Raw genomic sequence first — 22,717 nt, 5'->3', positions numbered from 1 at the left:
GGTGGAAAAAAAGAAACAAAATCTATGAATTTTTAAGTGTTTTAAGAACCAAACCAGATTAATTCTGGACCCAGGAAGGTGGACGGAAACAAAACCATTTTCAGGCAAAAGATTGGCCTAACAAAAACCAGTCACAGTCCTTGTACAATTTTTCGCTGAACTCAGATCATGAGTTAAACTGATTGTATTACTAATTAAACGGCTTTAAATTAATGGATTTGATAAGCATTTCAGGTTAGGGGCCTTTAAATGTGAGAAACGAATGAAAATGAAGATACTTTCTTGTAATCATATATACATGTCCAACAGAAAACACTGACCCCTTTAGGAGGTTCAGCCTGCGGATTCCAGAGCTGAACCGATCTCAGCCAGTCAGGCTTCTTATCAAACCCGTCACCAATCCATCCATTTCCATGATTGTTATTGTTCTCTTCATCAGACGAGGAACAACTCGGCCTCAATGGAATAAACTCCTCCAAGATCGGCCCTTCACTACTGATCTCCTCACTTCCACCCACCTCCGGTTTCTTGCAGCTCTCGATCGCTGAAATCCCATCAGAAAATAGAACTCAAATATCAAAACCCATATGTGTGATTTTTAACATTCTTATCAATTAAAAAAAACTGATACCTTGAGTGACAAGTAGCAGGCTTAGAGGCAGTTCTCGCTCGAAAACTAGAATCTTTTCCCTTTCTTTTTCAAGAGCTTTGATGTAATCCATGGCTCTGCGACCATTCAGATTGAAAATGAGAAACAAAAAGGGGGAGAGAGAGAGAGAGAGGAGGAGTCTTTTCGGGTTAGAAAGAGAGGAATACGTTAGAGAGAGAAATTATAAAGAGAGGAGAGAGAGAGGAGAGGGAAGGAATCGGGGTCCGGTCGTCGCGTACACAACAGAATCTAGGGATGCTGACGTCAGCACATTACAAGGCGATAAGATCGAAGACTTGGACTCATCTCGGCCGCTTAAATTCAAACGGAGGGTTGGGGTTGCATACGTGCCGAGGAGAATCGAGCGGGAGAATTTGGGGGAATCTTGACAGGATTCCAGAGACATCCGTGGAAGCCGCTAGAGAATTAGGTTAATGATTTGATATTTGGTGTTTTATTATCATTGCGCGTGGATAGGATTTGGTGAGGGGCTTAGCCTTTGGAGGAGGGGAAAGGTCACTTTTAGGGGGTTTTGTCTTGGAGAGGGAGTTAGGTTTGTCCAAGGTGAAATCTTTTAGAAAGAGAATAAACTTGCAGAGGAAGAATTATCCACTCTCAGATGAAAATATTTTTTATTAGAATAAATAAATATGCGGGATTTACTGAATTATACATACACTAGCAGTAAACAGACAAATTTCGGATGGATTTGATATGGAGGTTTACTTTGGAGATTTCGGCCTTTTTCGGAAGGGCTCAGACTGTATCCTAGCATAAGAGTATCCCGACAAGAATTTAACATTAGAGTATTCTACGCCGGCGTTTACTCCGTCTGAGGTTCCTCTTGCTCTTCGTCGAGGCAAACGGTCACATATCATATCTGTACGGTATGCTTCGGTTACTTCCTATTCACCTATCTTTCATAACTTTCTTGCTGTCATTCATACTACAGTTGAGCCAAAGCCCTTTCAAGAGGCTATTCAATTTTCAGAGTGGCGACATGCTATGGCTGAGTAATTTCAGGCCTTTCAACAAACACATATCTAGGATGTTGTTCCTTGTCCTCCCAGCATCTCTCTAGTTAGCAGTAAATGAGTTTATAAGGTCAAGTATCGTCCTGATGGCACCATTGAACGTCGTAAAGCTCGTTTAGTGGCTCGAGGTTTTACTCAGCAACAATGTATTGATTAGGAGGAGACATTTGCTTCTGTTGCTCAGATGCTCACCGTTCGTACTCTCCTTGCGGTTGTTGCTGCTCATCGTTGGCCCTTATACCAGATGGATGTCAAAAATATTTTTCTCCATGACTCTTTATCTGAGACAGTATATATGTAACCATCTCCAGGGTCCAATATTCCTCCGGGACATGTATGTCTCCTTCGCCGTGTTGTTTATGGTCTCAATTAAGCAGGCACCCCGCGCTTGGTTTGAGTGTTTTCGCGATGTCGTTCTTGTTTGGGGTGAAAGTTGGTTTATTTATAGAATCCATTATAATTTTTTATCAATTAAAGATTCAAAAGAGTTAATCTTTTTATAAGATTACTTGCTTACACAAATAAAATAAAAAAATTACAACTCTCTTCAAACACACACAGAGGACGTTTATCACCCGCTGCTTGCGTAGGATCTTTACCTGTGTCAGGGACGTGTTAGTCCGTGGACCATCGCGGATTAGATCCGGTTGACAGAATTAAAATTCAATACTCTTGCTTCACAAAAGAAACAATCGCAGAAGTGATAATCTCGACCAAGCGAGATTACGACTCTTCTCGAGATCAAAACCAAATTTGATCAGGAGGAAAGGGGAAACATGCCTCAAATCCTTCGAATAGCTCCCTCTTTATGCTGAAATTCGCCAAGATCTGCTAGCCCCCCTCTGAAATTCATAGATCACTCTTCAATTTGATAGTACATCGTCTCCATTTTAGATCCCCTACATATAGGACCCTAGGCTTTTATTTATAGGCTTCGGTTGCAGGGTTTTTAGATAAGAATTGATGATTTGATATTATCCTCAGTTAATAACCGCTTAACCATATTTAGGGATAGCTTTAAAACAATTAGGGAGGCTCTGGAATGAAAGAATCCTGAGAAAACTATCAAAAAATGCGTTTTTAGCGTTTCTGGGCGGGAGCCACACAATAGTGGCTCGGATCTTTGCGAGCCACCTTATGCTGGCTTGGCCTTGGCCGAGTCATTTCGACGGGACTCGTCCGACAGGGCTTTTTCCGGTTTGTTCCTGTTCTGTCGTTTTGCATATTTCATCGTTCTGTTGACTCGTACGCTTCACCGATTCGCTTTATGTATTTTGTTAACTTGGAGGTGGCTGATGAGCGCGCGGACCATTTGGAGGTGGCTGATGAGCACGTGGGTCACATAGAGCTGGCTGATGAGTGTGCGGGCCACTTGGAGATGATCGATGAGCACGCCGGCCACTTGGAGGTGACTGATGAGCACGTGGTCCCTTGCTTTGCCGTTCCGGTGGCTTATTGCTACGTCATCAACGGTTCGCCGCTTTGTTATTTCGACAGCTCATTGCCATATTGTCTGACGATTCATCGCTCGATGGATCATTATCTCTAGCTGTGTTTGGGACCTATAGGTAATTTTTGATGCCTACAGATACCCCCCTCCAAAGTGTTCTAGTTTCAGACTTTTATAAAGGAGACTAGAATATTTTGGATATGATATGCTTAGCTTTCAATTAGTCGACTTCTTCAGCTTTTAGTTAATTCAGCATTTTGTCGAATAGCTAAAATTCTTTCGGTACTGCGTTTATCATCTGATTGTTGTCAAAATCTTAGACTGAGACTGGCGTGTTGATATCTGAATTAGCTCGTGTTGTAGGATCGACGTTGAACTGATTAACTTCATCGGGAGTTTATATCTGAATTGTGATTGAAGCCCCCGGGGTTGATTCGGAATTAAGAATAATCTTGAGCCTTCTTTTGGCGAAACTATCAACGCATTGACCAGCGTTGACTTTCATCGTCAACATTGACTGGCGTCGATTCGTGTTGAACGGTGTTTGACTCGCGTTGACTTTTATCCTCACGTGTTGACCGGTGTCGAATTGCGCTGAATGGTGTCAACTCGTGTCGACCTTCATTGTCACGCGTTGACCGGCGTTGACTTTCATCATCATGCGTTGACCGGTATGAACATAATTTATACTCATACGTTAACTGGAGTCTACATAGTTTAAGCTCTTAAGGCATTAGAACGAGGAGGACCAGTTTATACTCATATACTCCTAAGAGTTTCGGGAATTAGTTTAACTTCATATACCCGTTGGAGGTTCAAGGAGAAATAGTTTGAACTCGTATACTCATTGGAGTGTGAATACGCATCTCGAATACGTCGAAAATGTGCAAAAATAGGCAAAAATGCATACCAAACACCCTCGAGACCCTCCACTCGTGCGAGCCAGCTCTTCGTGGGCTCGCAAGTGTGCGAGCCAACTGAGAGGCTGGGGTTGGTTCGGTTTAGGGTTGGTCCAGAGTCGAATTAGGTTTGGTTTTGGGTGTTTTAAAACTCCAATCTCCTCTTCTCCTTCCTCTTTTCTTCCAAGTTTGGGTTTCTCCCTCGAGATTAAAACTCCTCTCCCACTCGAATTCTTCTCAGTTCTTCATAAAAGGGATTCCCAAGTTCCTCTTCATCTCCATCTCTTTGAATCTGAGCGAATCTAAGATGGTTCTCATCTTAGGGTTTTGGCTTTTGGAGATCTTCAGTTCAAGTTTTTTACTTTGGTTTTCTCTCATTTGATTCAGGTAAGCTTCCCTTCATGGCTTCAATCTTGGTTGAAATTCAAGCAATATTGATCTTTAATTCTCGAATTTTGATGAATTTTAAAGGCTAGGGTTCGATTCTCCCTTTCAAGTTCGTGCACTTCTGCACCATGACTTCATCTCTTTGATCTCAGGTAAAACTGCCCCTTTTCATTCTCTAATTTTTTGGTTTTGGGGGTCTCCAATTTTTGGTTTTGTGTAAGTGCCGAACTCTTTCGATTGGTTTTGAGGCCTTTAGCCTATTTTCGTATGCTTAATATGGCCAAAACTTTTCGTTTGTTTGTATGCATGAATTTGGTCGAACTTAGGCTTACAATCCTTGGGCTTTTAGTCGTGCATGAGAATTGAATTTGTATGCACGTTGAGCTCTCTTGTTTGGCTATGTGCATGTCTTAAACCGAAACTCTGAGATGGTTGGCTTGATTTGTTGAACGGTCGGTTGTGAATGAAAATCAAACCGAGTCCTCAACTTATCGCCTTAGCTTCATGTATTTGCTTTCCCTTTCTTTAACTTGAATTAGGTATATCACATAGGTTTAATTGGACATTTAACCAGAAAATCCTATTTTTATAAAATTTTAGTCAAATATCACAATTTCTCTTTTTGTATTGGATTCATGCTTCTCGATTCTCGACATAACTGAACTGATTTTTGTTGCAGATTAGACATGTCACCGAAGAGGTCATGCATCCCGAGGGGTTGCTCAGCTACTCAGTCACCTGAGCCAGAGCCTTTTTCTTACGCAGGTAACCTTTTATCACCTTTTGTTTGTGAATTCAATATTAATATATGTTGTATACTGTATCTCCACTTTGTTCTCCTTAGTGAGGCAATTGGGAAGAGCTGACATCCTCCTTTGTGAGGGTGAAAACTTAAAAGATACGTTTTGCATGGTCAAGACGCGTCTTAAGGTAATAAGGGGCGATTTCATACTATATCGTGTTACATGGGACAAGGTATATTATCACGTTGATTGCGCGATAATATACCTTGTCCTCCGTGTACATAATACAGTTGAAATCGTCTCGCCAATTACATGGCCATAACTCTATCTCACAGATCCGTGAGATGAGTTCAATGCCTATATTGCCTTAAAAGGGACATCCTTGTAACTGCGTTTAATAAATACGCATTACTTGTTTCAGTCGAATTCCATCCAAAGATGTTTTACGGCCATGTAGTGGACGGCCATTGCAGTGAGGCTTATACCTCTACTGATGACCCTATGCTCATTCCGGCTGTTCCTAATTTTCTCCAGGTGGGCTTGAAGAACTTCCTCAGCTAGTATGGAAGGGAGATCGTCGTACCCTATGGCAGCTGATCACTGATGCACCCCTTGTCAAAGATTCCAGCTCTACCCATCCTTTGAGAAAATCAGATTATCTTTTCGGCGACTCTGTTGAAGACCCGATAGCTGTATCTCTCGAAGTTGAGCAATGGCTGTATAAAGATGATGGGGGCCTCCTATATCTTCCTCCAATTCCTCGCCATTGCTCGCTGACTGAGTTACGGTGTCAAGCTGTTACATGGGAGATGTCGTGGGACTTGACGGAGGAACATGACCGTATCCATTGCAGATACATCACCTAGCAGACTATTCCAGGCTCAAGTGACAGAAACCGCATCACCGGATTACATCCCGGTGTGTTGGGACTAAATGACCTACCGTGAGGTGAGTTATTTACAGTCGCCAATACTCTAAATAATCATCTCGCGAGATTGGGACGAGAAATGCCTGTGACGGGTCACATGTATTATGACTAGGTTCATTCTCCAGACATGCTTTGGTGGGCTCATCTAACCAACTACGTTCTCAACTGATGGAGTGAGAAGCTGAAGGCCAGCGGTCTGTATGCAGCTATTCGCACTACTATGTATGGGTTGCTAATCAGCATCCCTCATTTCCTCACATTGCTAGGGCTCTATGATCCGGACACAAACACCTTTTTGACAAAGCATGGAGAACTAGGGTTAGCTCTCCATGAGATGCATAAAGTTTCCGACTTGCCGATGGGGAACATGTTGTACCAGGAGTATTTTCCTTCAAATCGGGAGCTGCATAAGCTAAAGTTACACATGCTTGGTCGCTATAACACTTTGTGTGATCTCACTTGTCACTATCAGAAAGCTCTGGCAGGCGCTGACCTATTATCGAAGAAGCCACGACTACAAATAAGTTTAAAGCGATTCACGGATTACTTATTCAAGCATTTGGAAAGTAGCTCTAGCAAGGCGATCTGTGAGTTGGCGCCACTAACTCCCTCATAGGTCAATGAGTTGATCAAGAAATCCAGTGCCCAATCTTATATGATCGTTGGTACTGAGAGTGATTTTCCTGCAGGAACTAAGTTTCAAACATTCCTATGGCAGGTGGTGAAGCCAATTCAACTGATGATTCTCTTAGTCGGTTACCTCGCGATCTGGTTAAAGAAATATGTGGTGCCGTATTAGTCTACTTACGCTCTGTCCATAGAAGTGCTTTATCCAGCAGTTCAGCTTGGTCACCGAAAAGTCTTTCCCTCCTTCTGGTGATGATTGCTGACATCCACCATGGGCTCCAACAAATAGTCAGTGCTTTCACACAGGGAGAAGGAAAGCGATCGACTCAGATTCCTCTCAGTAAGGTGGAGCTCTTCTATACTTATCTAAGGGTGTGGTTTGTCCTCCATCGCTTTGACATGATATCAGCGCCGAGCACTGCGGATCAGTCTATTCCCCTACTATAATTGTTAGAAAATTATAGGTGAAAGGGACGGGGATTCCCGTAAATAAAGAAGCAGTTGCAAAATAACAAGTGTTTGGGTTTTCTCCATGTGCTTCCCACGGTTTTCGGGTCGATATGGTGATTCGTTGGTTGATGAGGAAAGGCCGGGGACGAATCGAACCTGTCTTGACGTTGACTGCTTTGATTGGTTAATAAACATTAGACCGGGTTATCTAATTTTCCGGGTGAGAAATCATTACTACATAGAGCCGTATTTGCCTTATCGATTCGCTCATCAGTTCGGATATGATCAACTATATATTGGGAACCCGAATCAACAACTTCAAACCCCATGGCGGACTAGTAGATGATGCTCTGGTATGGCTATAGAGCATAACAGGTTGTACTGGTACTAGGTTTAGTCTTCCAGGTGCTGAACGCCGATTGGAGCTTACATTCTTATGCTGTAGATGGCTACAAGCGGCTAATGAACTCATCCCAGTGAGGCTAATTGCGGAGTTGGCGGTGGAGGAAGCAGCTCAGATTGCTACTTGGATGGTTCATGAGGCCGAATACAAAAGAGATGAGGAAAAGAGCCCGCCGGTCCTTCTGGTAAGGACAAACAAGGGGAAGCCATCTTTTCTTCTAGGGAAGAGATCTCAGAAGCAAACATCGTCAGTCGTGAAGGCACAGGAGCTAGCAACGATGAAAAGGAGCTTGAAACAGGTCTGTTGGATTCTTTCTTCTCAAAATTATTTGAGTTAGTGATAGCTGATCGAACTCACCGATCTAACTTGCCTAAGCCTTCGCCGGCTCCGAAGAAGCTGTGGATGTAAGTTTTATTCACTTATCCTAACAATATGTCAGTTGAACTTCCAAATGTGGCTTCTAAGGAGGAGAAAGAAGAAGAAGAGCCCCACCTTATACGCCGGACGAGATCCCGAACTGCAACTCAAGTCGCTTCGGAGGTGGAGTTGCGCTCTAAGTCTAAACAAGAGAAATTTGTGGATCCTGAAGAGGTTCGTCCCACCAAGCAAAAGAAATTAGCTTACCGGTGGAGAAGGTAATACTTCATTTTTGCACGGTCTCCTATTCTCTTGAATGTTAAATCTTAGACTTAGAAAATTTTATACTTCTGAGGACCCCACGACAAAGGTGAAATTATGTTCGATCCTCCTTCTCCTGATTCTGGCTTCACACAACAAGTTTATGAAGCCATGGCTGAGGAACCTACGAATGCTGAAGTGGGTATAAATGTTGAAGCTGGCGTGAGTTCCGGTGCCGAACCTGGTATAACCGAAAGGGTCACGAGTCTAGGTACATCTAACACCGGTAATACACCTTTCAGGTGGCGATTGCGGAAATTAAACGATTCGGAATTCGTACCTCCACTAATTGTTTCTATGCTTCTTACTCTCTTAGAAAAATTACAAGGAGTGGGCACGAGTGCTGGGGCCACAGAATCTGGCGCAGCTGCTGGAGGTTAATTTGATTTCCACTCGTTGTAAATTCTCAACTTTGCTTCCTTCCATTTTAAAACTTAGGCTTTTTGTAGGTATTTCGATGGAGGGTTTAGATGAAGAAGAAACTTTCCATGATGTGGTTTTCGAAGAGTCGGATGCACCCTCACTTGACCCGACACAAGCCCCATTAGGCTCTGATGATAGGCTGTTCGACGACATGTCGTCAGAATAAGCCCATCGTGAGGTCGCCTAACCAATTATTACAGCTGGTTCACCTACAAGTATGAGTTTTATCCCTGTGCTGTAATTATTCATTTATCAGTTTTCACTTAACCATATGGGAGTTCTAATCGTAGGACCAGTCATTGAGACTAATACGACTACTCTTGTTGGAAAGTCTGATAAACCTGAGGGTCTCGATTTCTTGCTGTTAGCAGGGACTATTATCGAGGCTCAGTTATCGGTTCCTCAAACTTAGATCGTCATCCCTTCAGAACCGACGACTGTAGCGATTGCCGTAACTGCGGGTGCCAGCCATATTGAACAAGCCATGAGACCAACTGAAGAAGTTGGTGTGTCAACAATTGTTACACCTGCAGTACTTCCACCCGTTCATGAGGTTGGATAGGCAGAATCGAGCGTTGGGCGTTCAACTGAGGAAAGCTCTGTAGGCGTTGGTAAGTTCCATCTTGTTGTTTGACTTAGAGATATTTTACATTTCAAAAATTTTTTCTCTTCTTTTCATATAGGACTCTCATCTCAGCTTCACGACTTTGTCAACACGCTTCTAGACTTCGTCAACACGCTTCTATCAAGTGATGACCCGAGTAAAGTCATCCTTTGTATGGAAGTTAGTTCTCTCTTCTCGTTCGTGGATGAGATGATTGACAAGCTTCTCAACAAAGGATTTTCTCTTCATCATTTCAAACCATATCTGGAATGTCAAGTGGCCTTCATGAGGAACCAAGGACATTTAGATCTGGCAGATGCTATTACTACAGACTTAGACCGTCTCGAGTGTGAGTTTTAGAATTTGAAGGAATTCTAAGCTACAGGCGCTCCTTCATACGTGGCTTCTCAGATGGACACCCGGCTATAGGTATGGGCGTTGCTCGAGCGTCCACTGATTTAAAGATTCGGCAGCAACAAGGTCACGTTCGCCAGGTAGAAACAGCCCTTACTGATAAATTGGTGACCCTTCACAATCTCGATTCTTCTCTCACATCAGGTGCCGCCGAAATAGAATGACTCAAGCTAGAGCTTAAAGCGGCGGAGGAGGCTCAGGATGTCTTGGAGATGACGAAGGTTCGTGCGGATCACACTCGAGTACTTTTGTCCGAGCAGCTAGAACTATTAAGAGGGAAATTGGCTACGATGAAGGCAGAGGCCACGAAGGTATTAACTGCTGATGAAGAATCGATGAAGGTCACCTTGCAAAGCGAGCTTGAGCAAGTCTATGTAGAAGAATTATCCAAATTAGAACAGCAAGTCTGTAGTCACAAGATCAATGTAGATTTATTGCTTCTTTCTTGTATCTACAAACTTTATTGTTTATTAATAGAAGATATTTCCCCTCTTTTTGTTAAATTTTTATTATGATTTCTCATTCTGTTTGAAATAATCAACCATAATACTTATAGGATTTTTGGCAAACCCTCAGCCATCAATGTGTTTGATGTGTCTTTACCAATCACCATTTGAATCGGGCTAGTATGTGAATTATCTAAGTCCGTTTCACATATAACATTACACTAAAAGAATGAACTCTCTTAGACTTAGTGCTACGATATCGAATACGTAGACATTGCTATTTTTTACGGAAATATGTTACCCGGCAACGCGTATTAGGCGTAGGCTTATCCCTACTTAGGATTCGAGATAAAATTTCTTGTGTGTGTAAGACATGGATTTTAGCATTATTAATAATAACTTGCCACGATATCGAATACGTAGGCTTTTGTCCTTTTTTACCGTAAAAGACTAACCGACAACGCGTGTTAGGTGTTGACTTATCGCTACTTAGGATTCAGGATAAAATTCCTCATGCGTGTAAGGCACGAATTTTGACGTTATTAATAACGACCTACCACAATATCAAATACGTGGGTTTTTGTCCTTTTTATAGTGAAAGACTAACCAAAAACGCGTGTTAGGCGTCGACTTATCGCTATTTATGGATTTCTGTCGCTATGATATTAAATACATAGACTTGGTCATTTTCGCGGGAATGTACCACCCTGCAGCATGTGTTAGATACAGACTTATCCCTGTTTAGGAATAGAGATAAAGTCCCTCACGCGTGTAAGGTATGGATTTTGGTGTTGTTGAAAGATCGTGTCTTCTCTTGGGGCAAAGACGAACCCGATGCTAGAGAGAAAAAATTTTATATTCTATCTCCTGCTATAAAAAAAACTCAAAGTGGGATCTTCACTTCAAGAATCTGGAAGGTAAAACTAAGAGTGAGATCTCCACTCTGAGAATCAAAAAGATCCAGATAACCCTAGCTTTTATAAGATTGGTTACCTGATCTAAAAATGATTTTCTCATTTATCGAGATGAAAATTTGACTTCAGCCGTAACTTTTATGGGTTTGATCGAAGGAAAAAAAGGTGGAAGCCTTTAGTTTATCGAAAAAGAATTCCGATTGTGGTCCTAACCGTTTGATGGTTTGACCAGGTAGGGTTATTGAGACAACCCTAACTTTTATACGTTTGATCGTTCAATTGGGCGGAGGCCTTTCGTTTATCGAAAAGGAAGTCCGATTTGAAAGTTGACCTCTTGTTCATCGAAGAAATCGAGAAGAGATTTTAGCTTTGGCCCTAATTATAGGAATGTTTGACCAAACGAACAGTGGGAGTGGGGTACAAATAACAGTGGGAATGTTGATTTGTATGAATCCCTTGGTTGCGGTTTTCAGCGCCAAGTGATAGAGACTTAACATGAAAGAGGTTTGTTAATTTCCATGGATCAGTAGCTTAAATTTTTTAGTACTGTGCTGAGACATTAACATTGGGAGTGTTAAGTGCGTAAACACAATGGGAGTCTGGATAGACTCAGCTGAAAGAACTTTTTGTGGACTCACTGTCAGTTAATTTAATCAGTAAGGGACTTTATGGTGGAGGACCGTGAATCGTCAAGCACTCCACAGGTGCATCGTGCGAATTTTATGAGGAAAGATTGACTGAGAGGTCATTAAATCTCATCTCAACGAAAGAGTGCTCGGAAAGTCACAGTGGGAGGGTTTTAATCATTTTAGAAATAATTGAATAGCCACTGTGGAAGGTTCTTAATCACTTCTTATTTACGATTAAGGATGACTTATTTAGATGACTGGTTTTCATCTTGAATAATCAGCTGATTTCGGGTTATCCTTAATAATACCATGTATAGTATTCTCTAGGAACTTCCTGTTAAAGAAGTTATCCTGAACGTACTAGGGATAGTATTTTTTAGGAACTTCTCGTTTATTGGCATCATGAGCTTGTCACTATCTTGGGTGATTAAGCGATATGCACTATTTGAGTAGACTGTCTCTATCACAAACGGTCCTTTCTATTTGGGTTGAAATTTACCTTTCTTCTTAGTGTTGAGTATCATTGGTCACCAAACAGCGAGAACCAAGTCTCATTCAAGAACCAAGTCTCATTCCTTAAAGCTTCATTGTCGAACTCTTTTATCTAAAGCCGGAGAGATTCTAGCCTGGTAAAACTCAATTTGCTGTTGAGCCTCTAGGCGCTTTTCATCTAACATCTCAAGTTCTTTGAGACATTTCTAATGTTGGTCCTCTGTCGTCATCCATGTTGTAAGAGAAATGCGAAGGGATTGAATTTGGATTTCCAAGGAAAGAACAACAGCTTCGTATCCATACAATAGAGAGTACGGAGTCGCTCTGGTAGGCGTGCGAACTGTGGTGAAATAGTCTCAAAGAGCTTCGCCGAGTTTGTCATCCTAATCTCGCTTGTTGGTCCTTACAGGTTTTGACAAAATCTTTATGATTGTCTTGTTGAATGCCTCAGCCAATTCGTTTGTAGTAGGATTGTATACCGTCAACGAGAAATCTTCGATTCTAAACTTCTCGCAAAATTTGATGAAGGCGCTACTTACAAACTGAGGGCCGTTGGCATGTACGATTCATCTCGAAACACCGTATTAGTAGATGATGTGGTGTTTGATGAACTTGATGACATTGCTTGTCTTTACTTCTTTGAGTGGAACTGCTTCGGTCAACTTTGAGAAATAATCGGTAATTGCCAAAATAAAACGATCACCTTTGACTGACGGTAGAAAAATAGGACCAACGATATCCATTCCCTCTGCCTCAAATGGTCATGAAGTGGTCGAAGGGTGCAGATGCTCCGGTGGTTGGTGCATGTAATTCGTATGTATTTAACACGCGTGACACCATCGGGTGTAGTCAACTGCGTCCTTGATCATAATTAGCCAATAATACCCCATTCTTCTGAGTCGATCGCAGAGCTTGGGACCGGGCTGATGTGCACCACAGGTTCCATCATGCGCTTCTTTGAGAGCCTCTTCCTCCTCTTTGGTCGAGAGGTATCAGAGTAGCAAACGATTGTATGCGTGACGATACAATGTCTAGGTCACCGTGTTATAATAGAATTTCGGTGCTCTTCGTTAGACCGAGTCTCTTTCTTTTATGTCTCTCGACAAAATACCATGCATAACATAGTCGATAATGGTAAATCACCAATCTCGAGGCTCGAGTTCAATTCTGGCAGAGTACGCCTCCTTGAGGTCCAAAGCGTAGTCTAGTATGAAGAGTTGGTGAGTTCTTACAGTGACCCATTATTCTATGTCGGGAGGCTGTGCCAAAGATATCACTAATGCCTCCAGTGCATCTGCTATGTGTTCTGGAGGTGCAGAATGTATTTGATGAAGAATTCTTTGAACGAGCATGCCATCTCAGTGGTTGACTTATGGTACGGTATCACGTCTTGATTCCTAACTTCGTACTCTCCTCGAATTTGGTTGACTATCAGTTAAGAATCACCAAAAGCTTCGAGATACTCGATCCCTAGCTCTTTGGTGAAACTGAGCCCAATGAGTAGCACGTTGTATTCGGCTATGTTGTTGGAACATGGTTCGGTGAGTGAATAGGCTCGAGGCATCATGTGTTTCTCCGGGGAAACTAAGACAACTCTAACTTCTAAAGAAAATTTAGAACATCCAGGAGTACTTGCTGCATTAGTTGCTCTGGAAGCACCATCGAAGTATAATTACCATACTTGCTGATGAGAGGTGGTGTTAACTTTGTGAGTTTTATCCGGTAAATCTTCATATAATTCGGCTGCATCCGTCGTAGGGTTAGCGACTAGAAGATTGCAAATTGATTGTCCTTTGACTGACTTTTGTTGTTTGAAGTGTAGGTCATATTGAGACAAGAGTAGGGTCCATTTTGATAGTCGCCAATTCATAGAGGTCGGTTGCGTCATGAATACTTGTACTGGGTTAACGTTGGAAATGACATAGATCGTCTGTCCAATAAGGTAATACCTTATCTTTTGGATGGCAAACACCAAAATGAGACATTCCTTCTCAATTATTAGGTACCGAGATTCAGCACCAACCAAAATTTGACTTAAGTAATGGACAGCTTGTTCGTGACTGTTGTCATTGTCTTGTGCAAGCAAAGCACTTAACGAGTGGTTCATCACCTTGATGTAAATCAAGAATGGTTTACCCCGACTTCGGTGCAATGAGGACTGAAGGATTCGTCAGATATTCTTTGATGTCTTCGAATGCTTTTTGATAGGTATCATCCCAAATAAAAGACACTCCCTTCTTTGTTAGCTTAGAAAATGATTGGCATTTTTCGGAGAGATTGGAAATAAACCGTCGGATATAAGCCAGCCGTCCTTGCAATCCTCGGAGTTCCTTGAGGTTTCTCGGGGATTGCAGTTCATGTATCTCTTTCACCTTATCGGGATCAATGTGGAAACCTTTCATGGTGACAACGAATCCCAAAAACTTACCGCTGGACATTCCAAGAAAAGACTTGGTAGAATTCATCTTTAGCTAGTGACACCGTATGAGATTGAACATCATCCTCAAATATTTGATATGGTTATTTTTGTTATAGTTTTTCATGGCCAGGTCATCAACATAACATTCAATGATCTTCTAGAGGTGTTCCTGAAAAATCTTTGACATTGCTCGTTGATAGGTGGGTCCTGCGTTCTTCAATCCAAAAGGCATGACTATGTAGCAGAAGACACTGAGGGGTGTCCTAAATACAATATGTTTTTTGTCATCCGGGTACATCTTGATTTGATTGTAACCTAAAAACTCGTCCATGAATGACATTCTCTCAAATCCGTACGTGTTGTCAATAATAACATCCATGATCAGAAGAGTAAAATTGTCCTTTGGGCAAGCGGTGTTCAGGTCTCTAAAGTCGATACAAATCCTGATTTTCCCGTTCTTTTTAAGGACCGATACGATATTTACTAGACAATTGGGATGCTGCTCTTCCCGGATAAAATCTAAGTCGATTAGCTTTTTAACTTCAGACTCGAACGCTTCTATAATTTACGGACGAAACCGTCTTTGTTTTTGCTTGATATGTTTTGTATCCGGATTGATGTTAAGGTGATGGACTGCCATATTTGGATCAAGTCCTGGCATATCTTCATAATTCCAGGCAAAAATATTTATGTATTCCCTGATGAGGGTAATCAACTCTTCCTTATCGTCTGGTGGAAGACTATCGCTGACGAATATGGGCTTCGAATTCGCTTTGTCACCCATGTTCACCTGGATCACTTTGTCTTCTGTGGAAGGTTCTCTTTGTTCGAATCTATCGCCATATTGGATATTTAGGTGATGGATCCAATGATCTTCCCAAGTTGGCAATTGGTCGTCTTCTTTTAATGTGGCGGGATCGACCGTCGCCATATTCGACATCAGACCTTTGAATATTTCTCCAAGACTAATTTCAGAATTCCAATTGGAAGAATCGGATGAGTATCCATCCTTATTCTCTAATTAGTCAATGACTTTCCAGTAACATTCGTCATCGGATGAAGAGACATAGCCCAGACTCCTTTTATAGCCATAATAATTATCGAGTTTTCCTTTCGGTATATAGGCCAGATGAGGTGGAACCCGTAGATCTCAATCAAAACAAAGACCTTATTCAAGTGTAAAATTGTATCCCTATTTCTTCATAAAGTTACGTGATTGTTGACTGTATCTGAATAAATAAGGACCGTGTCTTCCATCGTCACTATTTTCCTTTGAGAATGGATCTGATGGTGGAGATATCTCCCCTTTGCCAAAAATTAATTCCTTTTCACCCCCTACCTTAGCAGGTTAGGTGTTGACTCATCCCTACTTAGGCTTCGGGATGAAATTCCCCAGACTGGAATTCTGGTGTCTTCCTCAATCGGTAAAAGACTAAACCGGCCATGTGTTTTAGACATAGACTTTGGGATTTTTGGCAAACCCCCAGCCTTCAACGGGTTTGATGTGCCTTTACCGATCACCGTTTGAATCGGGCTAGCATGCGGATTGTCTAAATCCGTTCCGTATACAACGTTGTGCTGAGAGAGTGAATTCTCTAAGACTTTGTGCTATGATTTCGAATACATAGGCTTTGCCCTTGTTACAGGAATAGGCTACCCGGCAACACGTGTTAGGTGTTGACTCATCCCTTCTTAGGCTTCGGGATGAAATGATGAGGGTTGTTCCAAATAAGTCTTTGACATGCTTCTTCGTTATGCAAGACGACCGAAGTGACATGTATATATCGGGGACAATCCTTGCATTACATTATCAAGACAAGGCGAATACTCTAAATCATCATTTATTATTTTTTTGGCAAGTTACTAATTACAACTACCATCTGACGATTCACCATCATCAAGATTGACTACAAAGGGTACAATATCGTTTAGTACAAAACCTCCATTGTAATCAAGTCTAGCTTTGGTATCAGCTTCTTCTCTGCTATTCGTGCCTTGGGCCGATGGTTTAGTATCAGATTCAACATCGTAAAGAAGGGAGTTAGTAAAGTAGTTTTCCAACCCTTTAAACGGTTACTTATCCGTGACCACCGTCTTGACCTTATTATTAGTATCTATATATTTTAGACACTGATAGAGGGTGGAGGAGACTATAAGACTATCATGGATCCATGATCGACCCAATAGTAAATTATAGGAGGTTTCCATATCGATCACGTAGCATGTGACCTTGGATCTTAAATGCCCAAGTTGGCACTTCATTTGGATTTTACCTAATGTCTGGATCCACTGGTATTAAATCCGTAGATAACGGTGTTTGTCAAAGACAACTTGTTGGTAGGGATTCCGAGATTGTACATCAATCGGAGTGGCATGATGCTAACAGTGAAACCCAGATCGACTTGGATCCGGTTGACAATGTTGGAGCCGATGTATCCGGTGAAGTACAGAGGCCTATCATGCTTCGAGTTTCTCACTTGCATGTCGTCCTTGGTGAAGGTGAAACAAGGGAACTGCTTGGCCACCAAATTGCAATGTTGAGCTGGTGGCTCCGGCTCTTCAGGGGCTGGCTTGATTTGAGTGAGGAATACGTCAGAATCAGCCAAGGCTTCTTGCAGAGCTTCCCTAGTGTCTTTGGAAAGATGCAATAATTTGTATAGAGTTATTCTCGCTGGGATGTTAGCTAGCTGAGTCATAACATCGAAGTGGTATGATGTGCTTGAAGTTCCCAGTTTATCTCTTCCAATCGGATGATTGAATCGAGACTGCTTAGGATTCTGAATCTCTTGGTGTTGGGGCTCTTTCTCCTTTTGCTTGTTAGTTGTTTGTTGCCGGAGCTTCCTAGTAGGTGCAGGGAGAGTTGTAATCACCCCAGCTCAGCCAACCTTTTAGCATTTGGATCAGAGACTTTGAAATATTTGTAGTGGTATTTGTTCCCGCTCCTGGTAGCAAAGACTTCATGTTCGTCTTCAGAAAGTGATAAGGTAGGGATGCCTTCATCATCTTTTTCAGGGATTGCTGTGGCGGGACAATAGGTTTTGCCCATACTCTTGGACTTCTTCTTGGACAAGGACCCCGTCCATTGTTCATCTTTGAGCAAATCTGGATGGACCCAAAGAATTTCACCATTAGGGGGATCGTGTGTTGTACAAACTCCTTCTGGCGTTGTCCATAGGGATCGTCGTTAACGGTCTTCATTTCTACATTCGCTACAGGCTCTGCTTAGAACCACGACACAGGGACAGAGCCAAAGCTGATAGATATTGCATGTGTGCCCACCTTCTTCTCATTGGGCTGCTTTGTAGTGATGATACTGACGCTAATTAAAACTTGGATCTTGTCTTTAAGGGTGTAGCACATCTTAGTGGGATGATGGACTCGCCTGTGAAATGCATAATATTTTGGATCCGTTGTCCTCTTGGCTTCCTCCTCGTCAATGATTGGAGATAATTTGATTTTGTTATTATTCATAAGGTATTTAAAGATAGCAGGAACTTCATCCTCCTTAAAGGTGTATTCCTTCAAGAATTTTGGTTCAGAAGTCTTTTGTTGTCTCTGAGGTCATTGTTGCCACTGAGAGGGCGATTTTTGTGGCGCTTGCTGTTGCGACTGTAGTTGGAATGTTTGATTCGTGTCTACTGTAATCGTTGGCATCTTCCCTTTATCACGAGGGAAAAAGTTTTGCTTTGGAGCACTAACCGCCAGATGACCTCTTTCAGCCTTCTTCTGTTTGAGGAAACGTTCGGCTTGCTCTCCGCGCACCTTTAATTCATTCTAGATTTTAGACGGTGCCACACCCATGGCTTCTAGCACATCCAAAGAAAGGTTATTATGACACGTTTAGAGAATAAACTCCTTCGTGACTGGATCTCGACAATTCATTATCTTATTCCGGAAGCGCTTGATAAAGTTGTCGACCGACTCTTCATCTTTTTGCTTCTCATCGAACAATGCCCCGATTGACACTTTAGTGTCGTTGTCGAAGAAGTTTGTGAGGAACATGCTTTCCATGTTATCCTAACTGTTGATGCTCCCCAGCTTAAGATGGTGGTACCACTCGAAGGCGGCTCCACAAAGGGTGCCGACGAACAATCAGGCCATCAAAGGTTCGTTGCCAGAGATCACGCCGAGGTGTGATTTAAAATAAATCAGATGTTGAGTACGTGGGCGATCCTCTCTCATCAAATGGTGTGAAGTTAATTAAGTTGAACTTTGCCGGATACAGAATCGATTCCCACTCTCTCGGATACGACACGTGATGCCAATCTTCTTCACCTCTCGAGCAGACATCAAAGCGTTGATTTTGCTCTCGAGATCCTTCATCTTCTTGTCTTCGCCCACATTTTTCTTTGGGGGTTGCTGAGAAGGTTGAGGAGATTCCACTGGACCATCCTCAGGGTTATTATCGTTGGGGAGAGTATCAACGTTGATATTTTTATCCACTTTCGAGTCGCTGCCTAATTCATTAGTATTGTTGCGACGACGGGATTCAGCTTGCTGATTCGACAAGGATTGAAGTTGTTGGGCATGTAACTCCCTCATGCACTACATGTTCAACTCCATTTCTATCTTCATCTCAGCTCTGAGCTCTTCTTTCTACTTAGCTAGAGCGTTTTTGAGCATTTGAGCTAACTGGTCGGGAGTGATGGTGAACGCCTCTCAGACTCGTCCTGTGCTGGACACAGTGGCATCCGAAGTGACTACAGAGTAAGATTCTGACGCTTTGTCATCTGAGGATAATCCTCTGCTCATTCGTTGATAATCCCTTGGTCTGCTAGTTCTGGATTGCAGCCGAGTTAGACGCTGGGATATTTTCGAAAAAGGTTCAGGACTGAAACGCCGTGTTGACTTCCCTTTGTCGGCCACATTGATAGTGACTTCTGGGAGTTTATCATCTTGAATGGCCAGTCTTGTCTTGTAGAAATGCCTTGACTTAGGCTTCAACATTTCGGTGGAGAGTCTTTCAAATATCGAGACCCTTTGTAGAGCGATCATGTGGTAGCTACACTCTGATAATACTGCCTTGATAAGCTTGGTGTACGGACAGTGTGAATCTATTTCTCGAGTTTTATTCATACCCCTAACCTGATAGTAACCCTCATCAGCATGATTACTGGATCAACCTATCGTGTGCTAGCGTGATTTCTCAGGTATAACGTCATCGTCTTTCGACGAACACGCTTCCTTTTGGGGATATAATGCCTCAGTGGCGTTCTCAAGAGTCACTCATTTAGAACCATACCTTCGTGAGCGTGAGGCCTCAATGGGCTCTTGGACTTTAACTCGCAATCCGAGGTGAGCGGTTACAGGTACCTTCTCAATATGGGAAGTCTTGACTTGTTGGGAGGACGCGTACGACCCCCAGTCTGACGTATTGCTCGGGGTTCTTTCACAGGACCCAAGCGCTCTTTAAATGAGGCTTTGCCTCGACCCTTGTGTAAAGGACCAAGATGATCGGTGATCTTCATCTTGAAACGGGACAAATCCACGCTGTCGTGGGGCTCCATCGGAGGTACGGGATTCATCGGAACAGGAACAGGGGCTGTCGGAGTTGTAAAAAACTCCGCGAGAAGTGAACCAGGTATGACCTGGGTTGAGCTTGCTTGGCTTTGATGCGGGCCACTGTTAGGTGGCTCGGCTTTTGTCAAGTCAACATGAGGTGGCTCCGCCTTGGCCTAGCCAGTATGGGCTGGCTCGCACTTTCTAACAGTTTCGGTCGCTGTTCGAGTTGTTTTCGATGCTATTTTGGACTTTGGCCTCTAGACTTGGCATAGTTTTGATGGTTTCTTGACCACCTCTTCCATCTGTAATTTCTATGCCTCTTGCACAAGAATCTGCGCATGCACGTGTAGTGCACAACACTTTTGGATGGGTTCCTCAAGAGTTGAACGAGTCCTTTTAACACGTATCCATTCATCAGTTGATGGTCTGGAGGGGGAGTCATTTGGTCACTGCTGAGGCACTTGACGCTTCCTGAATTTTAGATCTGCCTTATAACAGATCCTGTCAACTGGCTCTAGGGCTTTGGCTAGTTGACACGCGAGTCGTTGGCGTTGCCTCTGATGAGCCCGCCTTCAGAAGTTAACCCCTAACTAATGCGAAGTTCAAACCAACAGATCCAGCTTCGTTGGATGCTGGAATGGCGCTGCAAAGGGCAACTACAGCAGCAACGGGGAGACGATCATCATCTTGGGTCATCAGATCTGAAGACCAACGGGCCTTCCTTGAGGAGGGGATCTTCTTACGCTTGTGAGGGGAGGAGGATTTGGAGGAGGAAGACATGTACTCCTTGTACTTTTGCTGGTTTAACTCGTATTCGACCTCCGTATCAACCGGGATCAGGAACCTTGGTTGTGACACTACAGCCTCGGCAGAGAGGCCGTCGGCTCCCACTGTGGTCGCCATTGTATTTGGGGTGAAAGTTGGTTTATTTATAGAATCCATTACAATTGTTTATTAATTACAGATTCAAAAGATTTAATCTTTTTATAAGATTACTCGCTTAGACAAATAAAACAAAAAAATTACAACTCTCTTCAAACACACGCAGAGGACGTTTATCACCCGCTGCTTGCGTAGGATCTTTGTCTGTTCCTAGGATGCGTTAGTCTGTGGACTGCCACGGATCAGATCCGGTTAAAAAGATTAAAATTCAATGCTCTTACTTCACAAAGAAAATAATCTCAGAAGTGATAATCTCGACCAAGCGAGATTACAACTCTTCTCGAGATTAAAATCAAGTTTGATCCGAAGGAAGGGGGAAATGGACCTAAGATCCTTCGAATAGCTCCCTCTTTATGCTGAAGTTCGCCAAGATCTACTAGCCCTCCTCTGAAATTCGTGGATCACTCTTCAATTTGATAGCACCTCGCCTCCATTTTAGATCCCCTGCGTATAGGGCTCTAGACTTGTATTTATAGGCTTCGGTTGCAGCGTTTTTAGATAAGAATTAATGATTTGATGTTATCTTCAGTTAATAACTGTTTAACCATATTTATGGATAGCTTCAAAACAGTTAGGGAGGTTCTGGAAAAAAGAATTCCGAGAAAACTATAGAAAAACATATTTTCAGCATTTCTAGACGCGCGCCACACAACAGTGGCTCAGATCTATGCGACCCACCACATGGTGGCTCGGCCTTGGCCAAGCCACTTGAAGGTGGCTCGGCCTTGGCCGAGTCGTTTCGATGTGACTCGGACGCCAGGGGCTTTTTCGATTTGTTCATGTTCTGTCGTTTTGCATATTTCGTCGTTCTGTTGACTCGTACACTTCACTGATTCGCTTCATACATTTCGTTAACTTGGAGGTATCTAATGAGTGCATGGGCCACTTGGAAATGGTTGCTGGGCGTGCGGGCCACTTGGAGGTGGCTGATGAGCGCGAGGGCCACTTGGAGGTGGCTGATAAGCGCGGGGGCCACTTAGAGGTGACTGATGTGCGTGGGGTCCCTTGCTTTGCCGTTTCGGTGGCTTGTTACTACGTCATCAATGGTTCTCCGCTTTGTTGTTTCGATGGCTCGTCGCCACATCGTCTGATGGTTTGTCGCTCGACAGCTCATCGTCTCGAGCTATGTTCGGGATCTATAGGTAATTTTTAACACCTACAGTGCTCAAGGTGAGTTTTGTGGAAAGTCATCAAGATAGTTCTCTGTTTGTTCGCACTACATTGTGTGGCAGAGTTTTATTACTCCTCTATGTAGATGATATGATCATTACAGGTGATGATGTGGCTGGAATACAGTAAGCAAAATCTCAATTGCAACAACAGTTCCACATGAAGGATCTTGGATCTTTTCGATATTTTCTTGGTCTAGAAATTTCTCAAGACCCGCGGGGTGTACTACTGTCTCAACAGAAGTATCTCTCGGATATTCTAGATCAAGCTGAGCTAACTGACAATGTAACTGTCGATACTCCACTCCAACTGAATGTCAAACTTTGCTCTACTAATGATGAGCCTCTATCTGATCCTACCCGATACCGACATCTTGTTGGCCAGTTGGTCTATCTATGCATCTCTCGACCGGATATCTCTCATGTTGTTGGCATTATCAGACAATTTGTTAGTGCCCCACATTCTGCACACTATGCTGCCTTATTACGGATTCTTCGGTATCTCCGGGGCACTA

The 22,717-nt window shown here is 42.8% G+C and overlaps 1 protein-coding gene across 1 annotated transcript in view; it reads right to left on the bottom strand.

The window, feature by feature from the left end:
• Positions 1-804, bottom strand: part of LOC109845449 (myb family transcription factor EFM-like) — a 3,884-nt gene extending 3,080 nt beyond the window's left edge. Inside the window, exons 1-2 of the mRNA XM_020414699.1 lie at positions 632-804; positions 321-544 (exon numbers count right to left, since the gene is read on the bottom strand). Coding sequence (XP_020270288.1) covers positions 321-544; positions 632-722 — 315 coding nt within the window. The 5' untranslated portion in view covers positions 723-804. The remainder of the gene's footprint in view (positions 1-320; positions 545-631) is intronic.

The sequence above is a fragment of the Asparagus officinalis genome, chromosome 6 (assembly GCF_001876935.1).
Source record: "Asparagus officinalis chromosome 6, Aspof.V1, whole genome shotgun sequence".
In the NCBI taxonomy this organism is placed as follows: domain Eukaryota; kingdom Viridiplantae; phylum Streptophyta; class Magnoliopsida; order Asparagales; family Asparagaceae; genus Asparagus; species Asparagus officinalis.
This window is presented reverse-complemented; position numbering and strand designations above follow the sequence as displayed.